Source organism: Rhinatrema bivittatum, chromosome 8, assembly GCF_901001135.1.
Source record: "Rhinatrema bivittatum chromosome 8, aRhiBiv1.1, whole genome shotgun sequence".
Taxonomy (NCBI): Eukaryota; Metazoa; Chordata; class Amphibia; order Gymnophiona; family Rhinatrematidae; genus Rhinatrema; species Rhinatrema bivittatum.
Genome location: NC_042622.1, coordinates 230,342,570 through 230,367,379, shown reverse-complemented (window position 1 = coordinate 230,367,379; position 24,810 = coordinate 230,342,570). Strand labels below are relative to the sequence as shown.

The 24,810-nt window shown below is 44.8% G+C and overlaps 1 protein-coding gene across 4 annotated transcripts in view; it reads right to left on the bottom strand.

Annotated features, from left to right (window-relative positions):
* The window catches only part of REXO1 (RNA exonuclease 1 homolog), a 184,380-nt gene that overhangs the window by 78,660 nt on the left and 80,910 nt on the right, over window positions 1-24,810 (bottom strand). For all 4 annotated transcript variants that reach the window (XR_003858346.1, XM_029613958.1, XM_029613959.1 and 1 more), the window contains exons 4-7: window positions 20,557-20,770; window positions 20,060-20,211; window positions 2,583-2,720; window positions 1,957-2,080 (exon numbers count right to left, since the gene is read on the bottom strand). Coding sequence is in view for 3 of the 4 variants with exons in the window: in XM_029613958.1 (XP_029469818.1) it covers window positions 1,957-2,080; window positions 2,583-2,720; window positions 20,060-20,211; window positions 20,557-20,770 (628 nt within the window). In the remaining variant the exon portion in view is untranslated. The remainder of the gene's footprint in view (window positions 1-1,956; window positions 2,081-2,582; window positions 2,721-20,059; window positions 20,212-20,556; window positions 20,771-24,810) is intronic.

Sequence of the window (24,810 nt, the reverse complement as noted above, 5' to 3'; positions counted from 1 at the left end):
GGGGTCACTTCAGGAGCATCACAGCATTAGCTGGCGCATCCCCATGCCTGGCACCATGCATTGCTGGAGACTGATGCCAATGCTTCTTTGGCTTCCCTCGATACTTGGCACGGTCTTCCCTGGTGCTGAGGCTGAACACGAGAACCTGACATCCTCAGCCTGGAGGAGCCTGACTAGCCGATCTCTGGCCCCCAATCCACAGCAGCACTGACGGGAACCGACAGTCCTGCCAATGTCAATGGCTCAGTGTCCATTGGTGTGGCTCCATGGTCCTTCAGTACTGATGCTGTGATGCCACGGGCTTGGTCTTCAACCCAAAGAGGCGTTCCATTTTGTCGCAACAAAGATGTCCTTTATGGGTCATCAATGCGTATTTGCAGCAACCCCGGACATCATGTGATGTTCCCAGGCAGAGGACACATCCATCATGTGGACGTGGTCCTCGGGCATCGCTTAAACATGGATGTGGCTATGACTGGATGAAAGAAAGGGAAAACATCAAACTCAATGCAAAGGGCCTCAAGCCGGCAGGCACCGAAGCACTGCCACTGTGGGGAATTGAATGCGAAAGGCAATTTATCAGAAGTGTCAAAAACCCTGACTAGGAACACTACAGAGAAGCACCAAGAGGGACCCAGCGCCAAACACCACAAAGAAAATCTGCGAAAAACGCAAGAAAAGAGAAAAAAGTTTTCTACAAAGGCCAAAAATGCTAAAGTGAGCTCATTCACACCGCGATGCTTGCAGCTTCGCAGAAAGAGACTGGAGAGGGACCCGTATGGACACATGGTACAGAGCATGCTGGGCATGCTCAATGTGCCAAACTTCAACATAAGTTTTCCGTGTCGGGGCTCCATTTGATGATGTCACCCATGTGTGAGGACTACCATCCTGCTTGTCCTCTGAAAACTTGCCGCTCACCAGCTTACTCATTATTGTTTACACACGAGGCCCCTAGAGACTCCCACAAGATCCCTACTTTCTTTCCAACCAAAACATAAAATGTGCAGTGCTTGGATCACTTCCCCTCCTGCCCAGCCCTCAGATGTTAAGGTAAAATCTTCTGCCCCAGTCACCCCTTCCAAACCTGTGCCCCACTTCCCCCAGATATTTAAATGAAAGCAGATATAATTCAGGGGCCCTTCCTCTCCCCTCCGCTCCCACCTTGAATACCCCAAACCTTTAAAGCCTAAGCCAGTAAGTGACAGACTTATCATGCTTTTGGTGTTCAGAGTCGCTGACTGCTCACAACCGAGCGCATAATAAGACTCTACTACCTTCTGGCTTGGGGAGTTCTGGATCCAAATAGACGGTGGGCAGGAAGGGGCCTTGGACCTGGGAGGCAGGGGGATACAGGCTTGGAAAGGGTTACCAGGGCAATAGCTTTTACCTTAACATTGGAGAGTTGGGCAGGAGGGGAGTTTATCTCAGCACCGTATATTTTACTTTGTCTTTAGGCCAGAAAAAAAAATGGTATTCTGTGGGGGGCTGTTGTGCCCCCCTCATGGTAACTTTTTAATATTTAACAAGTTAGCCGGCTAACTTTAGGCCTGAGATTTCAACCACCAGAGTTAGCTGGATAACACTTTATCCAGTTAGTGCTGAAAATCAGCACTAGTTAGGTAAATTTAAGCCCCTGGAACGCTTCCGTCTTGCCTCTTGTTTCTTTATCCAGTTAAGTTTTTAAATGACTTACCCAGCTAAAACTTTACTGTTCATTGGGGAAGGATATGTAAAATTGGGGTTTGTTTGGGTAAGTCCTAAACTTAGCTGGAAAAAAACCCTTTTCAATCTTTCTATGTACAACTGTCCGTTTAGGGACATTATTTCTAGTCTCCCTACAAGATTTCTGGGTTATTTTCTGCTAGATAACTAGGCTTGGAAACTCTCTTTCTTTTCACAGTGCCCGTGACAATTTGAACCCCCACCTAGGAAAAAGATCTGTGTGGTACCCACTGTTTATGGAAGATGGAGAGCTGGGTGTCAGAGTCCGTAATTTCTTGAGTGTGTTCACAGCCACATTCAGGTAAATGTTGCGGCTCGTGCTACGGTCATAGGCAATCTTCTCCTCCAAGAGAGCCTGCAATTAAGAAGCAAAATAGTGGGATGCACCTTTTGCTTTTTCAACCAATATCTGAACTTCTGCGGCAACATCACAACGTATGTTTCGCAGCGATGGAAAAGCTGGCTGCAAGTTATAAATCTTTATCTGAGTATTATATTTTAAAAAATCCCACCATATACAAGAACTGTATATCACAGCAGAGTATGCTAGCAATGCTCCTGGCCACTGGAACAAGATAGGGAAGGGTAGAGAGCAAATTTGTAAAGCATCATTTATCACAACACTCAAGAATTAAACACAGGAAAGAAATCAGGCATATTACAAAGCATAATTATTATGGCATGGTTAATAATTAACTAACTTTTCTCATTAAAGGGGTACACCATGTGCTACCTAAAATTGATGCAAAGTCCTGACATTCTTCACAGTATATCAAACCTTTTGGTTTCTGCAAGGTTTTTTTTTTAATCCAATTGTTGAATCTTGCTCTGTTTTTATTACTAGGCGTGATACAGACCTTATCAAAGGCTTCCTGGGCAGAGGAGCAGAACTTCAGGCATTCATCAATAAAGAGGTTGAGGTACCGCTGGCGGATATTGGTGGGGACTTTGGCACCAAACTCAGTAGGGATGACTGGTCTCTTTAAGCTTGTACTCTGGAAAATGCACACCAGACAGAAATGGAAGAACTGGCTTGCCAACATTAAAGAAAAAACTGAGTGTAAGTGAATTCCTACCTCAGAGGAGGGACTCACTACACTGCCCAGCTGCAACTTGCAGATCCAGCCTCCATCCCTATTCCCTCCCCACCACACATTACCCCTTTCCTTCTTAGATTTTTGGCTCATACCAAGAACGAAAATAAGACTGATTTGGAGAATGATATGGCCACAGCTTTTATTCTATATTACAATTCAATTTCTCATGATAAACTGGGTCCATCCGGGCATTTTCGTGAAACTGTTATGAGGTACAGTTCTTTACTGTCACCATCCAAAGGTAGGAAATCACCATCCTTGTCCACCAAGGACCATGGAGTAGTCTGGCCTCCCCTTATTTTTATTTACGTCATTGGGTAAGGAGGCCGCATCCAAGCCATAGAAGCATGGAATAGCCAGACATCCTTCCATTTTCAAACTTTAGCCTGTATGTTCACCAAGAGTAAGGAGGCCCCATCCGAGCCATAAAAACAATAGCCAAACCGCCTTACTGTTTCAAATGTTTTCTTGTATTCATAATAAAGAGGCCCCCATCTAAGCAAGCATGTAAGCAGACTGCCCCTTCCCTACTGTCATCATGAATGAACTTGAACAAAATTAATTGAAATAATGTAAACAGCAACATTCATATGTTAACTGGAAGATAAGGCCAGATGGGTCCCTTAAATACAACATTCAGAAATCTGTGAGATGAGAGAATAAGCCATCCTCCTCATGCCATACTCTACCACCCTTCTACATTTTACTAAATTTATGGATCGCCTAACACAAAAAAGGTTTAGGCAATTTACAAAGGAATGAGCATAAAAACAGCAATACTAAAACTAATAAATATAACAAAATAAAATCATGTATCATCACAAAACACAATGTTTTTAAGAGGGTTCTAAAGTTTTTAACAGAGTTACACTGCCGCATTTCAAAAAGGAATGAGTTCCAGAATTCAGGACCTGCAACGGAGAAGGAACGGAGAAGGAACATTCATGGGTGATGTAGAGATGAGCAACTTTTGGTGAGGGGACTTCCAGAAGGCAATGTTGTGATGAGCATAAAGAGCGAGTAGGTTGGTAGAGTTTAAGCAAGGAATTTGTCCAAGGGCTGGAGTCATCGTTAATGAGCTTGTGTATAGTCATGCCAATTTTATATTTGATTCGTTCGGTTATAGATAACCAGTGTAACTGGATCAATGTGGGTGTAATATGATCTGAGCATCTTTTTTCAGAATGTCCGAGAAGGAGTTGCCAACCCAAGCGGGAGCGCAGGACCCAAAAAATGCTCTTCACTGATGGGAAAATGTAAATATGCTTCTGTGAGATCCAGAGAAGCCAGGAACTTTCATTTGCAGACAGCTAAAGTTACAGAGCATAATGATTCCCATCGGACACACTCAGAGCTGCATGCACCTCCTTCAGATCCAGAACGAGGCGATAGTGTTAAGCGCCAAATTACACTTTATGATGCTTACCCAGGGATACAAGAACACTTAGATTTTGTAGAAAGTATAATTTGTTATTGATCAATATAAGTATTCTTGGGAGATGCTGATGCCACTTCTCTGACAAACTGACCACCAGCATCTCATTGTATACATGAACTGATCCTTCTTTTATAGGTAAAATAGAATTTCTAACTTAGTACTATATTGTAACAGTGCGTGACTACCCAGAGAATCATTTACATAGTGAGCGTGTTGACATGACAATCTAACCAAAATCCCAACCCACAACAACTCATACCTCACAGCCCTAACCACCCTCACACTCATCAACGCACAATCACAAAAAAACTACCACTGATACAGGACTTCCTAACTGAGAATCACCCTGATCTCCTCTGCATCACTGAATCATGGCTCAAAGCCACCGACACAGTGCTTATCAACCAACTACCCATAAAAGCCAACAACATATTCTCACTCCCCAGACCTAAAAAGAAAGGAGGTGGCTTGCTCTTCATTGCCTCAAAGAAATTTGAATTCATCCCACCAACCTCTCTCCACCACTCGAAGCAGAGCTCTTCAAATCAAAGAAGCTACAAATCCTCAACTACTCTCCCCAGGTCACTTTAAACAATCTATCCCTGCTAATAGAAACCATTGCCAACTACATCGACATGAACATCCCAGCAATAGTACTGGGTGACTTCAACACTCACGGCTCAACATCAATGCTGAATTCGCCAAGATCAAATGTCCACTCATCAAGAAAGAACTCAAAACATCCACCAAACAGAAAGCACCATGGTACACTCCTGAACTGAGGAAGACCAAACTCCTAAGACGAGCTGAGAAGAAATGGAGACGACAACCCACTCCAACTAAAAAAAAGACAGCTTCCAGACCATATTATACATATACAAAACAGATATAGACAAAGCCAAACGCAATTACTACGCCGCCAAAATCCACAACCACCAATACAACCCAAGAACCCTATTTGCATGTGTCAAAAACCTCACTCAACCGATCCAAAATACACTCAGAACAGCCAATCAGACAAACACCAGTGACCACATGGCTCAATTCTTCAATAACAAAATACTAAACCTAATAGCAAAAAACCTTAACCCAAACATCGAGACTACAACAGACCCACACACAGTTAACAACAAAATGGTCTCACTTCAATCTCGTCACATCAACCAAAATTGAATCAATCATACAAAACATCAGTCCTGCAGCTCATCCCATAGACCCAATTCCCATAAAATTTCTCAAACAAATACCGAACCACATAGCCAAACCAATAGCTACCATAATCAACCTTTCACTCGACCAAGGCATCTTCCCCGAAAAACTAAAATGCACCAAACAACCTATACTCGACGAAACTGATCTAGCAAACTTTAGACCAATATCAAACCTACCCTTCATAGCCAAGATTCTCGAAAAAATTGTAAACCGTCAACTCGAACACTTGGACTCTCACAATATTCTCTTCCCCGCGCAACACGGCTTCAGGACCTCCCTCAGTACTGAAACACTACTACTCTCCCTCTCAGACACAATCCTTAAAGGACTCAACCACAACACCTCCTACTTATTCATCCTCCTCAACACATCAGCCGCATTTGATACCGTAAACCACAAAACGTTAATATACAGACTAAAGGAAATCAGACTTCAAGACAATGCTCAACTGGTTCAAATCCTACCTATCAAACAGGTCATACAAGGTCAAATTCAACGATACCGAATCAAAGCAAATCCCCCTCCCCCACGGAGTCCCACAAGGCTCTTCCCTATCCTCAACATTATTCAACATCTACATGACCCCACTATGCAAACTCCTCAAAAAAACAGGACTGCTACATTACGTATATGCCGACGATGTACAAAACTTACTCCCAAAGACGCCATTGAACACACCCTAGAGTGATGGAACACACCCTAGAGTGATGGAACACACCCTAGAGTGATGGAATGCACACCCTAGAGTGATGGAACGCACACCCTAGAGTGATGGAACGCACACCTCGCTTCAATAAAGCACCTATTATCACAACTATCCCTTACTCTCAATCACACCAAAACTGAAATTCTATACATATCCAACAAACCCTTCCCACCACCTTCCACCAACCACTCCACACAACCTCTCACAAACCAAACACACTCTACAGTCAAAAACCTTGACATCATACTAGACAATCAACTAAACTTCAAAAAACACATCAACAACCTACTAAAAGACGGATTCTACAAACTCCAAATCCTAAGAAAGCTCAAGCCACTGCTATACCCACAAGGCCTTTGAACAGTTCTACAGGCTCTTCTCTAAACTCGACTACTGTAATGCCCTACTACTGGGCCTCCCAGCCTCCACCCTCAAACCCATTCAACTACTCCAAAATGCTGCCGCCAGAGCCCTCACAAACGGCAAGAGATCAGACCACATCACACCCATCCTTAAAGACCTACACCGGTTTCCAATCCCTAAGAGAATACAGTACAAAACCTTAACCATCATTCACAAAATCCTCCACAACAACAAAACCAACTGGCTGTCCTCCCCCCTTCTCCTCCATACCCCCACACAGAATCTTCGCTCCTCAAAACTCTGGACTCCTACAAATGCGGCCCCCCAAAGCCACTCACTGGATATCTACAAGGGATCGAACTTTTACAATTGCCGGCCCCATCCTTTGGAACAAACTCCCCACGGAACTAAGAACAGATCCATCCACCCAATCGTTCAAGAAAAATCTTAAGACATGGCTATTCTGCAAAGCTTTCCCAACACACGCGAACCAACCCAAAATCAGGTCCCAACCCTGCAGTCAGGGTAAACACCGCCCTCCACCACCTCACCAACAAATCTATCCATCCACACAATAGACACCAAGCTTCCCTCAACACATTTTCCTCTCCATCATGATCCGTCCAACATAAGTCCCTCTTCACTGTCTTTGATACTACATATATTTAAGGTCTCATTACAAGCTCTGATACAACGTATCTAATGCTAATTACTGTTATATTAATGTGAATTATTGTTATTCTGTCTACTCCTTATCTAATATTAATTACTGTTATTCTAATGTCACTCTATTGTTAATTATTGTTAATCTATTTTAATTATGATGGGCTCCACCTTAACCAGTGTGGAACCAGACTACTGGCGCTAACTTTTAAAAAGGAGATACAGCAGCTTTTAAACTAGAACAAAGGGGAAAGCTGACAGTTACTCAGCAGCGCACGGTTCGGAGAGAGGTATCTTCAAAGGATACTAATGATGCATTAGAATTAGGGCATCCCGACAGTAAGGTTCCAATTATAAGAAAAGTAGTCCAAGTGCCTGTAACTAGCTAGTAGGCCAACTGCCTGAAGCTGAGCTAAAAATTCTAACTTATCCCTATTAATTAAAAAAGCAGAATGAAAATACAAACAAAAAACAAACTTTGAAGTGTTTGTATGCTAATGCCAGAAGTCTAAGACGTAAGATGGGAGAATTAGAATGTATAGCAGTGAATGATGACAGACTTAATTGGCATCTCAGAGACATGGTGGAAGGAGGGCAACCAATGTGACAGTTCTATACCGGGGTACAAATTATATCGCAATGACAGAGAGGAGCGCCCGGGAGGTGGTGTGGCGCTTTATGTCCGGGATGGCATAGAGTCCAACAGGATAAACATCCTGCATGAGACTAAATACAAAATTGAATCTTTATGGGTAGAAATCCCTTGTGTGTCGGGGAAGACTATAGTGATAGGAGTATACTACCTTCCACCTGGTCAAGATGGTGAGACTGATAGTGAAATGCTAAGAGAAATTAGGGAAGCTAACCAAATTGGTAGTGCGCTAATAATGGGAGACTTAAATTACCACAACACAAAATAAAGGAGTCGGTGGAAAACCACAATAATAATCTAATAACAATAATTTGTGGAAATCGAAATAATTATAAATATTAGCCTAAGAAGGTGTCAGCAAGCCTGACGTTATATGTCTTTATGATAGACACTAACCGGTCTACTCAATCATTCACCTTCATCATTTTTTAATTCTGCAAAAATATTTTTATGAAACTTTTTTTCTTTTTAATTTAAAAATCCTCCATCCATGAAATTCAAGATGAAGTAGACTCTTATCACGCAAAACATTCTTATCGCCCTACACAGGCCGGTGTTTCGCTAACTCAGCTTCATCAGGGGCATTTTCAAAGATTGTTTTAGCAAGAGTCAGTTACCATTCAGACAGGGACGAACGTCCCTCCATTTTCCCGTTGACAAGATGGTCGAGACGTTCGTCCCTGTCTGAATGGTAACTGACTCTTGCTAAAACAATCTTTGAAAATGCCCCTGATGAAGCTGAGTTAGCGAAACACCGGCCTGTGTAGGGCGATAAGAATGTTTTGCGTGATAAGAGTCTACTTCATCTTGAATTTCATGGATGGAGGATTTTTAAATTAAAAAGAAAAAAAGTTTCATAAAAATATTTTTGCAGAATTAAAAAATGATGAAGGTGAATGATTGAGTAGACCGGTTAGTGTCTATCATAAAGACATATAACGTCAGGCTTGCTGACACCTTCTTAGGCTAATATTTATAATTATTTCGATTTCCACAAATTATTGTTATTAGACTTAAATTACCCCAATATTGACTGGGTAAATGTATCATCGGTACATGCTAGAGATATAATGTTCCTGGATGGAATAAATGACATTTTTATGGAGCAATTGGTCCAGAACTGACAAGAGAGGGAGCAATTTTAGATCTAATTCTCAGTGGAGGACAAGATTTGGTGAGAGAGGTAACGGTGGTGGGGTCGCTTGGCAATAGTGATCATAATATGGAATCTAACATTGTGTAACTATAGCATGGGCTATTTTTCCCTATACGCATCACCTTGCACTTATCCACATTAAATTTCATCTATTTCAATGCCCAATTTTCCAGTCTCACAAGGTCTTCCTGCAATTTATCACAATCTGCTTGTGATTTAACTACTCTGAACAATTTTGTATCATCTGCAAATTTGATTATCTCACTCGTCGTATTTCTTTCCAGATCATTTATAAATATATTGAAAAGTAAGGGTCCCAATACAGATCCCTGAGGCACTCCACTGCCCACTCCCTTCCATTGAGAAAATTGACCATTTAATCCTACTCACCGTTTTCTTTTAGCCAGTTTGTAATCCACGTAAGGACATCGCCACCTATCCCATGACTTTTTACTTTTACTAGAAGCCTCTCATGAGGAACTTTGTCAAATGCCTTCTGAAAATGCAAGTACACTACATCTACCGGTTCACCTTTATCCACATGTTTATTAACTCCTTCAAAAAGTGATTTGTGAGGCAAGACTTGCCTTGGGTAAAGCCATGCTGACTTTGTTCCATTAAACCATGTCTTTCTATATGTTCTGTGATTTTGATGTTTAGAACACTTTCCACTATTCATCTGCCATTTGGATGCCCAATCTTCCAGTCTTGCAAGGTCCTCCTGTAATGTATCACAGTCCGCTTGTGATTTAACTACTCTTAATAATTTTGTATCATCCACAAATTTGATAACCTCACTCTTCGTATTCCTTTCCAGGTCATTTATATATATATTGAAAAGCACCGGTCCAAGTACAGATCCCTGAGGCACTCCACTGTTTACCCTTTTCCACTGAGAAAACTGACCATTTAATTCTATTCTGTTTCCTGTCTTTTAACCAGTTTGTAATCCACGAAAGGACATCGCCTCCTATCCCCTGACTTTTTAGTTTTCGTATAAGCCTCTCATGAGGGACTTTGTCAAACACCTTCTGAAAATCCAAATACACTACATCTACCGGTTCACCTTTATCCATATGTTTATTAACCCCTTCAAAAAAATGAAGCAGTTTTGTTAGGCAAGACTTCCCTTGGGTAAATCCTTGTTGACTGTGTTCCATTAAACCATGTCTTTCTATATGCTCTACTATTTTGATCTTGAGAATAGTTTACACTATTTTTCCTGGCACTGAAGTCAGGCTCACTGGTCTATAGTTACCCGGATTGCCCATGGAGCCTTTTTTTAAATATTGGTGTTACATTAGCCACTCTCCAGTCTTCAGGTACAATGGATGATTTTAATGATAGATTACATATTTTAACTAATAGATCATAAATTTCATTTTTGAGTTCCTTCAGTACCCTAGGATGCATACCATCCGGTCCAGGTGATTTGCTACTCTTTAGTTTGTCAATCTGGCCTATTACATCTTCCAGGTTCACAGTGATTTCGTTCAGTTCATCTGACTCATCACCCCTGAAAACCATCTCCAGAACTGGTATCTCCCCAACATCCTCATTAGTAAACACTGAAGCAAAGAATTCATTTAGTCTTTCTGCAATGGCCTTATCTTCCCTAAGAGCCCCTTTAACCCCTCGGTCATCTAATGGTCCAATCAACTCCCTCACAGGTTTCTTGCTTCGGATATATTTAAAAAACGTTTTTAAATTATGAGGTTTTCCCTCTATGGCCAACTTCATTTCAAATTCTCTCCGCCTGTCTTATCAATGTTTTACACTTAACTTGACAATGCTTATGTTTTATCCTATTTTCTTCAGATGGATCCTTCTTCCAATTTTTGAAGAATTTTTTTTAGCTAAAATAGCCTCTTTCATCTCACCTTTTAACCATGATGGTAATAGTTTTGCCTTCTTTCCACCTTTCTTAATGTGTGGAATACATATGGACTGCGCCTCAGGATTGTATTTTTAACAATGTCTAAGCCTATTGAACACAACCTTTACAGCTGCACCTTTCAGTTTCTTTCTATTTTCCTCATTTTATCAAAGTTTCCCTTTTGAAACATAGAAATGACGGCAGAAGAAAACCAAACGGCCCATCCAGTCTGCCCAGCAAGCTTCGCACTTTTTTTTTTCCCCCTCATACTCTTGGCTCTTAGTAACCTTTTGGTTCTATTTCCCTTCCACCCCCACCATTAATGCAGAGAGCAGAGTTGGAGCTGCATCTACGTGAAATATCTAGCTTAATTAGTTAGGGGTAGTAACCGCTGCAATAAGCAAGCTACACCCATGCTTATTTGTTTACCCAGACTATTAATTCAGTCCTTGTTGGTTGTCTGTATATAGATCCACTTTTCTTCATCCCCCCTGCCGTTGAAGCAGAGAGTTATGCTGGATATGCATTGAAAGTGAAGTACCAGGCTTATTTAGTTTGGGGTAGTAACCGCTGAAACAAGCAAGCTACTCCCCGTTTTTTTTGTGAATGCAAATCCTTTTTTCCACATTCATTCATGTCCTCTAGACTTTATGGATCCACAGTGTATTAGCATTAGTGTTTATAAAGCATTAGTGCCCATCATGATCTCCCCTCTCACCCAATTTCTAGGCCTATCCACGCTAGCATTATCCTTTTTCAATGCACAATCCATCCTCAAGAAAGCCCCCATCCTCTACGACATACTCACAGATGACAATCCAGATATATGTGCTATTACTGAAACGTGGCTAAAAGACACTGATCATGTTTTCCTTAACCAGCTCCCCTCATAGTCCTATGACATCTTCTCGGTCCCGCGACAAAAAAAAAAAAAAAAAAAAAAAAAAAAAAAAAGAGGTGATTACTCCTGGCCACCAAAAAACACCTCAACTTCAAACCCCAACCCGCCCCCCCAGACTAGAAATTGGTCTCTTTACACCTAACGCCCTTCAGATCTGCCTCATCTACGCCCCCCCAGGTTTACTCGAATATGACCCGTCTCCCATTGTTGAATGTATCGAAGACAATCTCAAACTAGAAACCCCTGCAATCATTCTCTGAGATTTTAATCTCCATGTGGACATCAGCCCTGCCACACCCGCTTGTGAAACCCTCATGATCACCCTTAAAGCATTAGGCTTCAGACAACTTATCACTACCCCCACACATAAAGCAGGTCACACCCTTGACCTCCTTTTTATTAACTCGCATGTCACTGTAACTAATCCCCCTATAGCCACCCCCATCCCTTGGTCCGACCACTTCCTCATCAATACCTGCCTCTCTACAAACACCCCCCACAAAGTCCCGCAACTACAAAACAAAATTCTCTCTCTCCGCAAACCCTGTTCAGAGGATCTTCTCCTCTGCATTTGAGGAAGTAGACAAGAACCTTGACCTCTCCAACCCAGACGCTGCTTTACAATCCTGGAACACCACCACCAGCAAGATAGCCGATAAAATATGCCCATAGTACACAACGAAATCCCCACCACTCTCACAGACAAGAAACCTTGGTACACCAACAATCTTAAAAAGATAAAACAAGATCTTAGATCAAAAGAACGCACCTGGCGCAGACAACCCTCCCCCGCGCACAAAGCAACATACAAACAAACATTGTACAATTACAGACAGGCCACCCTTCAAGCCAAACGGGACTTTTACTCTTCCAAAATTCACGATTATCAATTTAACTCAAATGCTCTTTTCTCCTACTTTGCAGAACTTACAAAGTCCCCCCTCTCCACCTCCCACGAAGAAAATACCAATAAGAAATGTGATGAACTAGCAAAATATTTTAAAAACAAAATTGACAATATTCTACTTCGCTGCCCTACTAATCCCCCACCTATCTCCCCCCTACCAAACAACAATGGAATCACTTTCCAGTCCTTTATTTTATTTATAAGCTTTTTATATACTGATGTTCATGGAAATCATATCACATCGGTTTACATATAACTGAAGTTAGAATGATAAAAAACAGGGAGATTTTAACCAGGATAAACAACTACAGAACGAGTTGACAGGGGGTCAGAGAAGAGGAAGAAGAATACAACATATAAGAACAAGAACATATATGAACAATATAACCAAATATGAGTACAAAAAGTACTCTCGATCATACATAAGAGTCTAGTAAATTCCAACCTCAACTGGCTTAACCCCCCCCCCCTCTTACCTCGTACCTCCAAGAGACCTACACGCCCAGCTCTCCAAGGAACACTCCGTGCCCAATCTATTAAATCTTTTAAGCTCTCCTCCACTATTAACAGAGCCTTTTCTCTTGCCGGCCCCACCATATGGAACTCACTGCCCCATGATATCCGCATAGAGACCTATACCCCCACTTTCAAAAAGAAAATTAAAACATGGCTCTTTCAGCAAGCCTACTCCATCTCACCCCCTATTACATAAAACCCCCCTATGAATGTTATACTGATAACTTGGTATAAACGCCTTTATGTCTGATGATTTTGTACTTTGCACTTTCATGTATATAGTTATAGTTATATTCCATAGCATCTACCCATTGATGCCTGTTATATGTAAGGGCTCCTCCCAAAAATTTATTTATATGTTGCCTAGTTCATCATATTATATTATGTTATCTGTTATATGTTATATGTACGGGCACTGCCCAATGGTTTTTTGTTCACTGTGAACCGATACGATGTGCGAACGGATATCGGTATAAAAGAAATGTTAAATAAAAAAAATAAAAAACATGAAGAGAAAGAATAGTGATAAAAATATAAGTTTAAGTACAGCATAACCAAATAGAGATAAAGGTCCTTTAAACTGTATTAAGTGGTGCTGTGAAGTGTAAAAAGAGTCTGATAGCATACCGCAGGTCTTCAGGGAAACGCCTGGCTGAAGAGCCATGTCTTAAGTTTTTTTTTTTAACGTCCTTTGGCAGGTTTCTTGGCGAAGATCAGGTGGTAGAGCATTCCATTGTGTGGGCCCCGCTGTGGAGAGGGCACGTTTTCTGAAAGAGGACTTGGCAGGGGGAGCATAGAGTGAACCTTTGTATACTGATCTTATAGGTCTGGCAGTTGTGTGATGCCGAAGAGGGCTGATTAAATCAAGAGCGGTTTGCATGTGAATGGACTTGTGAATTAGCATTAGAGTTTTGTGAAGGATTCTGAATTTGATGGGGAGCTAGTGTAAATTTTTTAGAACAGGAGATATGTGTTCTTCTCTTTTGGTATTCGTCAGGATCCTTGCGGTAGAGTTCTGTAGCATCTGTAAGGGTTTGGTGGAGGAAGCAGGAAGGCAGAGTAGGAGGGAATTGCAGTAGTCAATTTTTGAGAATATGATGGCATGCAGAACCGAGCGGAAGTCATGTAGGTGCAGGAGGGGTTTAAGCTTTTTTAGGATTTGAAGTTTATAAAAGCCTTCCTTTGTAGTGTTATTGATAAATGTTTTTAGATTTAGCCTATTATCAAGGATGACTCTGAGGTCCCTCACATGGGTGATGGAGGATGGAAATGAAGCAAGTAGGTTGCTGCAAGCCAGATTATTATCATTCTGTGAGATGATCAAGAGTTCGGTTTTTGATGTATTGAGCACTAGATTAAGGCTGGATAATAGGAGGTTGATGGACTGTAGGCAACTGTTCCAGAAGTCGAGGGTTTTTGAAAGAGATTCGGTGACTGGGATGAGAATCTGGACGTCGTCCGCGTAAATAAAGTGGGTTTGACCCCACTTTATTTACCCCTTTGACCCCACAACCACCCTGGAGATAGAATCCATACTGAGAAAGATGAAACCAGCATCCCATACAGCAGACACCATCCCCTCAAAAACCTTGCTCGCCATACCCACATCCATTGTAAAACCATTAGCTGATTTAATCAATTGTTCACTCACCTTTGGTAAAGTCCCAGACCCCCTTAAACTTGCAGTCGTCAAGCCCTTCCTTAAAAATCCTCCCTCAACCCCTCAGACCCCACAAACTACCGGCCCATTTCCAACCTGCCCTTCATCTTCTAAATTCTCGAGAAGGTAGTCAACATGCAACTCACTGACTTCCTCGAAGACCATGACGTCCTTCACCCATCCCAATTTGGATTCCGTAAAGGACGCAACACTGAGAATCTTCTGCTAGCAATCACAGATACCATCCTCATAGGCATGGACCAAGGGAAATCATATATACTCGCCATCCTAGATATCTCTGCAGCCTTTGACATGGTAAATCACCAAATCCTCCTCTCAGGATTGGCAGAGATAGGCCTATCTGACACAGTGCTATCTTCGTTCACCTCATATCACTCCCACAGAGAATACCTAGTAAAAATAGACAAGTTGGAATCTGCACACATCCCCCTAGGTTCCTCCCTATCCTCCACCCTCTTCAATATCTATCTTCTACCCCTCTGCCATCTACTCTCCGACCAAGGCCTTAACTTTTTCCTTTATGCGGATGACGTGCAAATCCTCATCCCCATCCAAAAATCCATCAAGGACTCCCTGCTCTTCTGGGAATCCTGCCTTGTCTCCATCAACACCCTCCTATCCAACTTCCAACTTGCGCTCAATACAGCAAAGACAAAAATCCTCATCATCTCTAACCAACACGAAATCACATCTCCCACCCCCCTCCTCATCCCCCACCCACCATTTGTAAGAGACTTAGGTGTCACATTAGATCAACAACTCAACTTTAAATCCCACATCAAATCACTCCTTAAAGTAGGATTCTACAAACTACACATCCTTAAAAAACTGAAGCCACGCCTTCATGCCCATGATTTTCGCCTAGTCCTGCAGACTACCCTACTATCTAAGTTGGATTACTGCAACTCCCTTCTTCTAGGCCTTCCATACTCCACCATTAAACCCTTACAGAGTAGAGATCTCTGCAGAGGCCTCAGATGCGCAAATGACCAAGGAACCAGATCGATGGTCGAGGCATGGTCCTCAGTACCTGCAGGTAGTCCCAGGCAGTGGGCGTCTCGAGCGCCATAAATCCTTGAATCTGCTGACGCAGAGAATGAGCTCTGTCCGGATGCAGAAAACCCTGGCATTCTTGGTGTCGAAGTGAGCTCCCAGAAAAGCCAACGACTGGGACGGGACCAGGCTGCTCTTGGTGAAGTTGTCAATCCATCCCAGAGATTGGAGAAGTTGTACCACTCTGTCGACTGCGAGGATACACTGCGCTCGTGACTTTGCACGGATGAGCCAATCGTCTAGGTAAGGATGCACAAGGATGCCTTCCTTGCGCAAGGTTGCCGCCACTACCACCATGATCTTCGTGAAAACCTGTGGAGCTGTGGCCAGGCCAAAGGGAAGAGCGTGAAATTGGAAGTGTTGACCCAAAATTTTGAAGCGTAGGTAACGCTGATGAGCTTGACAAATTGGTATGTGGAGATACGCCTCCGTGAGATCCTACGAAGCCAAGAATTCTCCCGGATGAACTGCCGCTAACACTGAACGGAGTGTCTCCATGCGGAAACGAGGAACTCTGAGGGACCGGTTGACCTGCTTGAGGTCCAGGATAGGACGAAAAGTACCCTCCTTCTTGGGAACCACAAAGTAGATTGAATAATGCCCCCAGCCCAGTTCGGCGGCTGGCACCGGCACTATGGCCCCCAATTGAAGGAGACGATTGAGGGTCTGCCGCACGGCTCCCTGTTTGATTAAGGACCCGCAAGGGGAAAACAGGAACCGGTCCAGAGGAGCGCAAACAAAATCCAAAGCGTAACAGCGTCTTAGAATATCCAGAACCCATTGATCCGACGTGATTTGGACCCACTCTTCGTAAAAGAGAGCAAGGTGACCCCCCAGTCGAGAGACCACCTCGCGGGTCCGTCTGGCATCATTGGGTAGATTTAGCGGATGTACCAGCACCCTGCGCTGCCTTACCCTGGCGGTGCCCACGAAAGGGCCGGTTCCAGGAGTGCGAATGAGAAGAGGGAGCCCGAGGTAGCTGTTGCCTCTGAGGACGCGCTCTCCGCTGGTTACGTTAACGGTTTCTGGAGTAATTATATGATCTTGACGAACGGGGTCGATCTTCGGGCATCTTGTGCACCGCGTTCTCATTAAGGGACTTGATGATCTGATCCAAGTCTTCACCAAAAAGATACCTACCCTTAAAAGGAAGGGACCCCAAACGTGTCTTGGAAGAGGCATCAGCCTACCAAATGCGAAGCCAAAGGAGCCGACGCACTGAGACCGCCGCCACCATGGTTCGGGCTAGGACCCTTAAAAGATCACATAAAGCATCCGCTCCATAGGCAACCACGGCTTCCAGTCTGTCCGCCTGGTGAGCCTCAGCGTCTGGTAAGGACTGGGAGGTGAGAAGCTGCTGCACCCACCGAAGACCCGCTCGCTGTGCGAGGGAACTGCAGATAGCCGCCCGCATCCCTAAGGCCGAGACCTCAAAGATACGCTTGAGGTAAACCTCCAGCTTCCGATCCTGCATATCCTTCAACGCCGTCCCTCCAGTGACAGGAATAGTGATATGCTTTGTGACCACTGATACCGCAGAATCTACGGCGGGAACCTTGAGAATTTCCAAAAAATCGGCCGGTAGAGGATACAATTTTTCCATGGCTCAACCGACCCTAAGGTTGGCCTCCGGGGAATCCCATTCCCGAGTGATCAACTGCAAGATCTTGTGATGAGTGGGAAACGACTTGGCTAGAGGCCGCAGTCCTGCTAGGAGGGGGTCCCCCTTCTTGAGAGCCGGGTCAGGCCCCACCGGTTCCGGAGGTGGATCAATATCCATTTCCTGGAGGATGTAGGGAATGAGGTCATCTAACTCCGCCGCTTGGAAGATGCGGAGGACCCTAGGGTTGTCGCCCTCCACCTGGGCTGCCAAGGTGGGGTCGTCCACGTCAGGGTCCTGGGATTGTCCTTCCCCCGACGAAGTCTCCCAAAGGTCGTGTCTCTGCTCTGAAGAAAAGCCCTGTGCATCAGGACTATGAATTCAGGGGAAAAGGCCTGGCATCCTGAGGGGTCACCCTGAATGCGCAGCAGCAGGCCTGGCATCCTGGCAGGCCTGGCATCCTGGTAGGCAGAGGGGGGATCCCCCTCTGGGGGATCCCCCCTCTGCCTACCAGGATTAGACTCGGAGTAAGGGTCTAAAACGGGCCTAGAAGTGGGGGAACGGATTATCCGTGTCCTCCTCAGAAAGCGCGGCATCAGAATCTTGCAACAAAATGGCCGCCGTTCCCGCATTGAGAGGGAACGGGGCCTGGCGCTTCCTTCCCACGCGGTCTGTAGCTCGAACGTCCTTGTTAGTAGCTGGCGCACATTCCCCCTCGGGGAAACAGCCTGAGCACAGACCCTCTTCAGAAAATAATCCGGCCCTGTCGGAGCCCTCACAAGGCGCCGCGGACTGCATCGCCGCAAGGAGAGGGGGGGAGTGGAGGCTCTACAGGTGGCTCACGCCTAAAATGAGCGCCGACCCGGCATCGGACGCTTGCCACGGTCCCCCACCGACCTGACGGGGAATTACCCTCCTGACAGCAGGCGGCCCCGGGGAATGGTGCTTCGCGGGGCCGCAGGTCGGGACGTCTGTCGCTCCCCAAAAGGGAGGGGGGAAAACCTGGGTCAGGAGGGAGAGGCCGGCGCTACCGACTTTCACCTCAGAGAGCCGAACGGAGTCCAAAAAATTGCAGTCTTCTACGGACGCTTGCCGCTGAAAAAGAAGATGAAACAAAATATACACTTACCCCAACTGAGCCCTCAGTGAGGAAAATGAGAAAAGAAAGAAAGAAAACAGGCAACAGCCTGTCAGCAAGTCACCAGGCTAGAGAGCGATGAGCCAGCACCAGCAGAGAGCTCTCCCCCTGCTGTAAGAGGAGCCTTAGCAAAATGACCTAAACTGTAAATTTAAAACTTTTTTTTTTTTTTTTAAACTTGATCCCCCTGAGGAGGTAGCCCTAAGCTAACAAGCTGGGGACCACAAGTCCCCAGCTCACATCTGCTGGAGTCAGAACATTACTGAGAGCTGTTACAGGGGAGGCGTGGTTATATGGGTCCTCCCCTGGGAATTTTGTGTTCTGACTCCATCTGCTGGACATGGAACATAACCCAAGGTCTGGAATGATCCTGGTATGTACAGGGAACTCATTTTACCTTTTGCTTTGGTAGCGCTGAAAAGTGCTGTCTGGGGGCTGCTGAGGCTGCAAGGAAACTTCTAAGAAAAAGTTTTTAAGATATTCACAGAAAAAAATCAATATCAATATAAGCTCATGTCCGTGCTAGTGCGAAAAAAAAAAAAAAGATAGCGGGAGCTCACACAGCAACGCCCGACTGGGAATTCCAGCAGATCAAAGAAGAGAAAAAAGCTCTACTAGCTAAGAGAGAGGTCTGTTTGGTTTCACTGGATGACATCACCCATATGTAATAGCTAATTCAGCCCTGCTTATCGACTGAAAAAGTCAGAGGGATACAGGGAGGGAATAAGGGGAAAAAGAGAGAGTGTAACTTAGTGGTTAGTGCAGTGTGTTGGTTATATTGCAGAGCTCCAAAGTCCATCGAGAGGTTAGAGCTATGGTTTTGAATTTTTCTTTCAGTAAGAAGCATGAAAGTGGTACAATGTATGTTCTGAAAACTTTCATAGTCATATGAGGGTGTTTTTGCGAGTATGTTATCATGTGCTGGTTCTAACTGGTGCTAAAAGTTAGCAACCCTGTCTGTCCTGCTGGAGTCTTTGCCCAATCAACATGAGCAGCCACTCAGTACTTGTGCTGATTGGTCGGTGAGACTGACATCAGAAACCTTCCGGCCAGACACTCAAGTTAGTCACAGAAAACCTTCTCCCATTTTCTATATAATCTAGGGACACCCCCCCTGTGAGCTTCTTTTTATAAGAAAACACTCTGTGCAGAAAGGAGTGCAAGAGTAATTTAGATTTTAGAACATGGGATCTTCTATTGGTTATCTTTTCTTTAATAGTTATGGATGATTTTTTTTTATCCTTTACCAGTTTGCAGGCCAATACCTCTGCCTTCCAAAACTGTGTTACACCAGAGGTGGGGCCAAAATTCTGTTGACCAGAAAAGCAAGCAAGATCAACATGCTAGCTTGTGGCCCACTGAGGAGAAGTTTTACCTGGAGCGTAGGGGCATGTGCAATTCTCTTCTGTGCAGTAGTGGTGGTGGTTTTGGATGCCATCCCTGACAGCGTTCGGGCTTTCAGAGCGATATTACTGGCACTGCAGCCATTTGAAGACACCACACTGCTGGCTGCTGTGTTTGTCATGACTGCAGAATTGAAAGAAAAAAAAGAAGATTCAGTTAAAAAAAATATTACAGTAATTTATGGAAAGCACTAAGCATGCAGATGTCATCAAAATGATACCACGCTCCCTCCATGATAAATACATTTCTTTTTAAGTATTGCACAAACATTCATAGATACGCTATTCAATCTTTTGTCTGTAACAAGCTAGACATATGATAGTACAGCTTTCATCATTCATATAATGGAGTTTCTCCCAAAGCTTCCAAATGCTACATGGATTATAAATCCACTGAACTTCTTTCTGTTTTTGCTTCCTATACCACTTCTATGCTTTCCAATGAGCCAGAAGCTAAGATCACACATACCGGGTGAGCAAGTCGGCCTCACTACTGCAGACAGTGCTGCACTTGGCACGTGGGCAATCCGTCGCCTCTCTCCTGGAACAGTCAGAGTGGACTTTTGAACCACTGCTTCCAGCTGTGCTGCCTGCTGCTGCGCATTCAGGGTTCTCTGGTAACAGACCTCTTGGGCTGTTGGCCGTCGATATGGCCTGATTACTGGTCTGATGGGGGCTTCTGCCTATACAAACATAAAACACATTAGCAATATAAAAGTGAAGCTGTTTACCTGTAACAGGTGTTCTCCTAGGATAGTAGGATGTTAGCCCTCATATATGGGTGACAACATCAGATGGAGCCCAGCATGGTAAACTTTGACTGGCACACTGAGCATGTCCAGCATGCCACTATCCATGCGTCCACGAGGGGTCTTCTCTTCAGTCTCGTTAAGTAGATGACAAAAAAATAAAACAAACTAGGAGAACCCAACTCCGCGGGGTAGCGGGCGGGTTTCCTGAGGGCTAACATCCTGCTGTCCTAGGAGAACACCTGTTACAGGTAAGCAACTTTGCTTTTTCCTAAGACAAGCAGGATGGTAACTCTCACATGAGTGAATCCCTAGCTACAGACTCGACCCAAAAACCAAGGAAACCAATAGACACCAAACTAGGTGCCAATGGACACAACAACAGAGGTGCTAGTGGTCACAACGGGAACAGTCTGAACCCAAAAATGGGCCTTAGGTAGGAAGAGTTGGGTTCACAGCTGGAAGAGATTCCTGAAGACCTGCTATCCCGGTGGCTGTCCCTGTCCAGGCAACAATGAGCTGCGAAGGTATGGCGAGAACTCCACATTGCAGCCTTTATTTATTTATTTTAAAGTATTTATATACAGTTTTTACAAATGGAAGTTTTATCAAAACGGTTCACAAAGATAATGTAAAACCAAACAAATTAAAAAAGAATAAAAAATTACACAAAATCGGTAAACAATCAAAGTGAACAAATTTTATAAAATTAAAAGGACTCTTAATATAGAAAGAGACTTGTGCCGATCTTCCCCATTGGAACTGCATGCAGATGAGCCACGAGGTTGCCATGGCTCCAACTGAATGAGCCATGAATTGGCCCCCCAGCTGCAGTCCTGCCTGGTCATAGCAAAAGGAGATGCAGTCCGCTAGCCAGGTAGAAAGAGTCTGCTTAGTCACAGGCACCCCCAGCCTGTTGGGAGTCAAGAGACAAAGAGCTGGGAAGACTGCCTATGGCCTGCCATCCGGTCCAGGTAGAAAGCCAACGCCTTCTTACAATAGAGTGTGTTCAGTGCCTTTTCCCCTTGGTTGGAATGAGGCCTAGGGAAGAAGGTAGGCAGGATGATAGACTGGTTAATGTGGAAATCTGTCACCACCTTCGGCAGGAACCTAGGGTGGGTATGCAGAACCACCCTGTCATGGAAAAAATCTCGTGTAGGGCGGATAAGTCACTAGGGCATGCAGCTCACTGACCCTTCACGCCAACGTGATTGCCACCAAGAATATGACCTTCCAGGTCAAATACTTGAGCGTTGAGGAGTGCAGCCACTCAAATGTTTGTTTCATCAACCAGGCCAACACTACGTTAAGGTCCCAGGACACTGCTGGGGTCCATAGGGGAGGATGAGGTTGACGTAACCGATGCATGAACTGTCCCACAAACGGCTGCACCAAGATGGGCGAACCATCCACCCCCTGGTGGAAGCCCCTATGGCACTGAGATGCACCTGAATGGAGATGGTTTTAAGCCAAGCCTCTGAGAGGTGCAGCAGAAAAACTAGGTGGTTCCAGATCGGGCAGGAAAGGGGTCAAGATTCTTTGGCTCGCACCAGACGGTAAACCTCCTCCATTTCAATGCATAAAACTTCCTCGTGGAAAGCTTTCTTGAAGCCACAAGGACTAGAGATACCTCTTCAGAGGTCAAGAGGCTACAAGATCAACCGCTCAACATCCAAGTGACGGACAGAGCCTAGAGGTTGGGGTGGTGCAGCCTACCCTGATCCTGCGAGAGAAGGTCTGGGACAGTCCCAAGACAGATTGAGTCCCGCTGGGAGAGCTCCCACAAGCGTGGAAACCAAACCTGTCTCGGCCAATGAGGGGCTATGAGGATCATGGTCCCCTGGTCCTTGCGAAGCTTCAAGAGAGTCTTTCTACCTACAGGAGTGGAGGATATGCATAGAGGAGACCCGTCTCCCAGTGGAGGGCAAAGGCATCCCTAGCTGGCTGGCCATCTGTCCTCGTCAGGAAGAAGTGAGGCACCTTCCTGTTGCAGGGGGCGGCAAATATAGAAACATAGAAACATAGAAATGACGGCAGAAGAAGACCAACCGGTCCATCCAGTCTGCCCAGCAAGCTTCACACATTTGTTCTCATACTTAACTGTTTCTCTTGGCTCTTAGTAACCTTATGTTCTAATTCCCTTTTCACCCCCACCATTAATGTAGAGAGCAGTGCTGGAGCTGCTTCCAAGTGAAATATTAAGTTTGATTAGTTGGGTAAGCGGCAGCATAGCTCTCTGCCATGAAGCAGAGGGCAATGCTGGAAATGTGTGAAGTATCAGTTTTTCTTTTCCCCTGTCATTGAAGCAAGGAGTCATGCCGGACATGCACCGAAAGTGAAGAATGCCTTGAAAGTCACATTAACTATCATCAAATATTGAAAAGCCTAATAATTGGTAATACCTATAAGCCCATGAACCCATCCCTGTTTTTTTTTCTTTTTTTCTTTTCTTTTTTTAATTGGGAGATGGATGCCCTTCATCCTTCTACTCTGTGAAGGTGGACACCTACCACCGGCCACTGGCATCCCGCTCCGTTAATGCCTCTGTGGCTACTGCCGCTCCATGCAGTGTTTTACTACCTGCTCTTTATATGCGTCCTCTAGAACTGATGGATCCCATCCCTGGGTTTTTTTATTATTGATTTAATTGGGAGATGACAGCCCTCCATCCTTCCGCTCCGTGAAGGTGGACACCTACCACTGGCCACTGGCATCCCGCTCCGTGAATGCCTCTGTGGCTACTGCCGCTCTGTGCAGTATTTTACTACCTGCTCTTTATATGGACACCTACCACTGGCCACTGGCATCCCGCTCCGTGAATGCCTCTGTGGCTACTGCCGCTCCGTGCAGTATTTTACTACCTGCTCTTTATATGTGTCCTCTAGACCTGATGGATCCCATCCCTGTTTTGTTTTTTGTTTTTGTTTTTTATTTAATTGGGAGATGACAGCCCTACATCCTTCCGCTCCATGAAGGTGGACACCTACCACTGGCCACTGGCATCCCGCTCCGTGAATGCCTCTGTGGCTACTGCCGCTCCGTGCAGTATTTTACTACCTGCTCTTTATATGCGTCCTCTGGACCTGATGGATCCACAATATTTATCCCATGCCCCTTTGAAGTGCTTCACAGTTTTGGACTTCACCACTTCCTCCGGAAGGGCATTCCAGGCATCCACCACTCTCTCCGTGAAGAAATTCTTCCTGACATTGGTTCTTAGTCTTCCTCCTTGGAGCCTCAGCTCGTGACCTCTGGTTCTGCTGATTTTTTTCTGTTGGAAAAGGTTTGTCATTGTCTTTGGATCGTTAAAGTTTTTCAAGTATCTGAAAGTTTGAATCATATCACCCCTGCTCCTCCTTTCCTCCAGGGTGTACATATTTAGATTCTTCATTCTCTCCTCGTATGTCAACCGATGAAGACCCTCCACCTTCCTGGTCGCCCTTCTCTGTACCGCCTCCAACTTGTCCTTGTCTCTTTGTAGATACGGTCTCCAGAACTGAACACAGTACTCCAGGTGAGGCCTCACCAAGGACCTGTACAAGGGGATTATCACTTCCCTTTTCTTACTCGATAGATCTATGTCCAGGGCTCCTCAGAGACAGAAGATCCGTTTTTCCACCTCCTGCTTCAGGGACCACTCGTGGGGTCAGAAGGTGAGACTCTGCCTGTCCACCAGGCCAAGTACACTGTCAGGAGCAACATTCCCTGAGCCAGAGCCCAGGACCAGATCTGCATCACCTCCTGACAGAGGAGGAAGGATCTAGTGCCTCCTTGCTTGCTGATATACCACATGGCAATCTGCTTGTCTGTCCGAATAAGGACCACGTGGTTGGCCAGGCGATCCCAGAAGGCCCAAGTGTTTACTGAATCGCCCGCAGCTCCAAGAGGTTTATCTGACACCGGGCTTCTTGGGCGGTCCAGAGGCCCTGGCGGTCGACATGGGCTCCCCAACCTAGGTGAGACACATCTGTGAT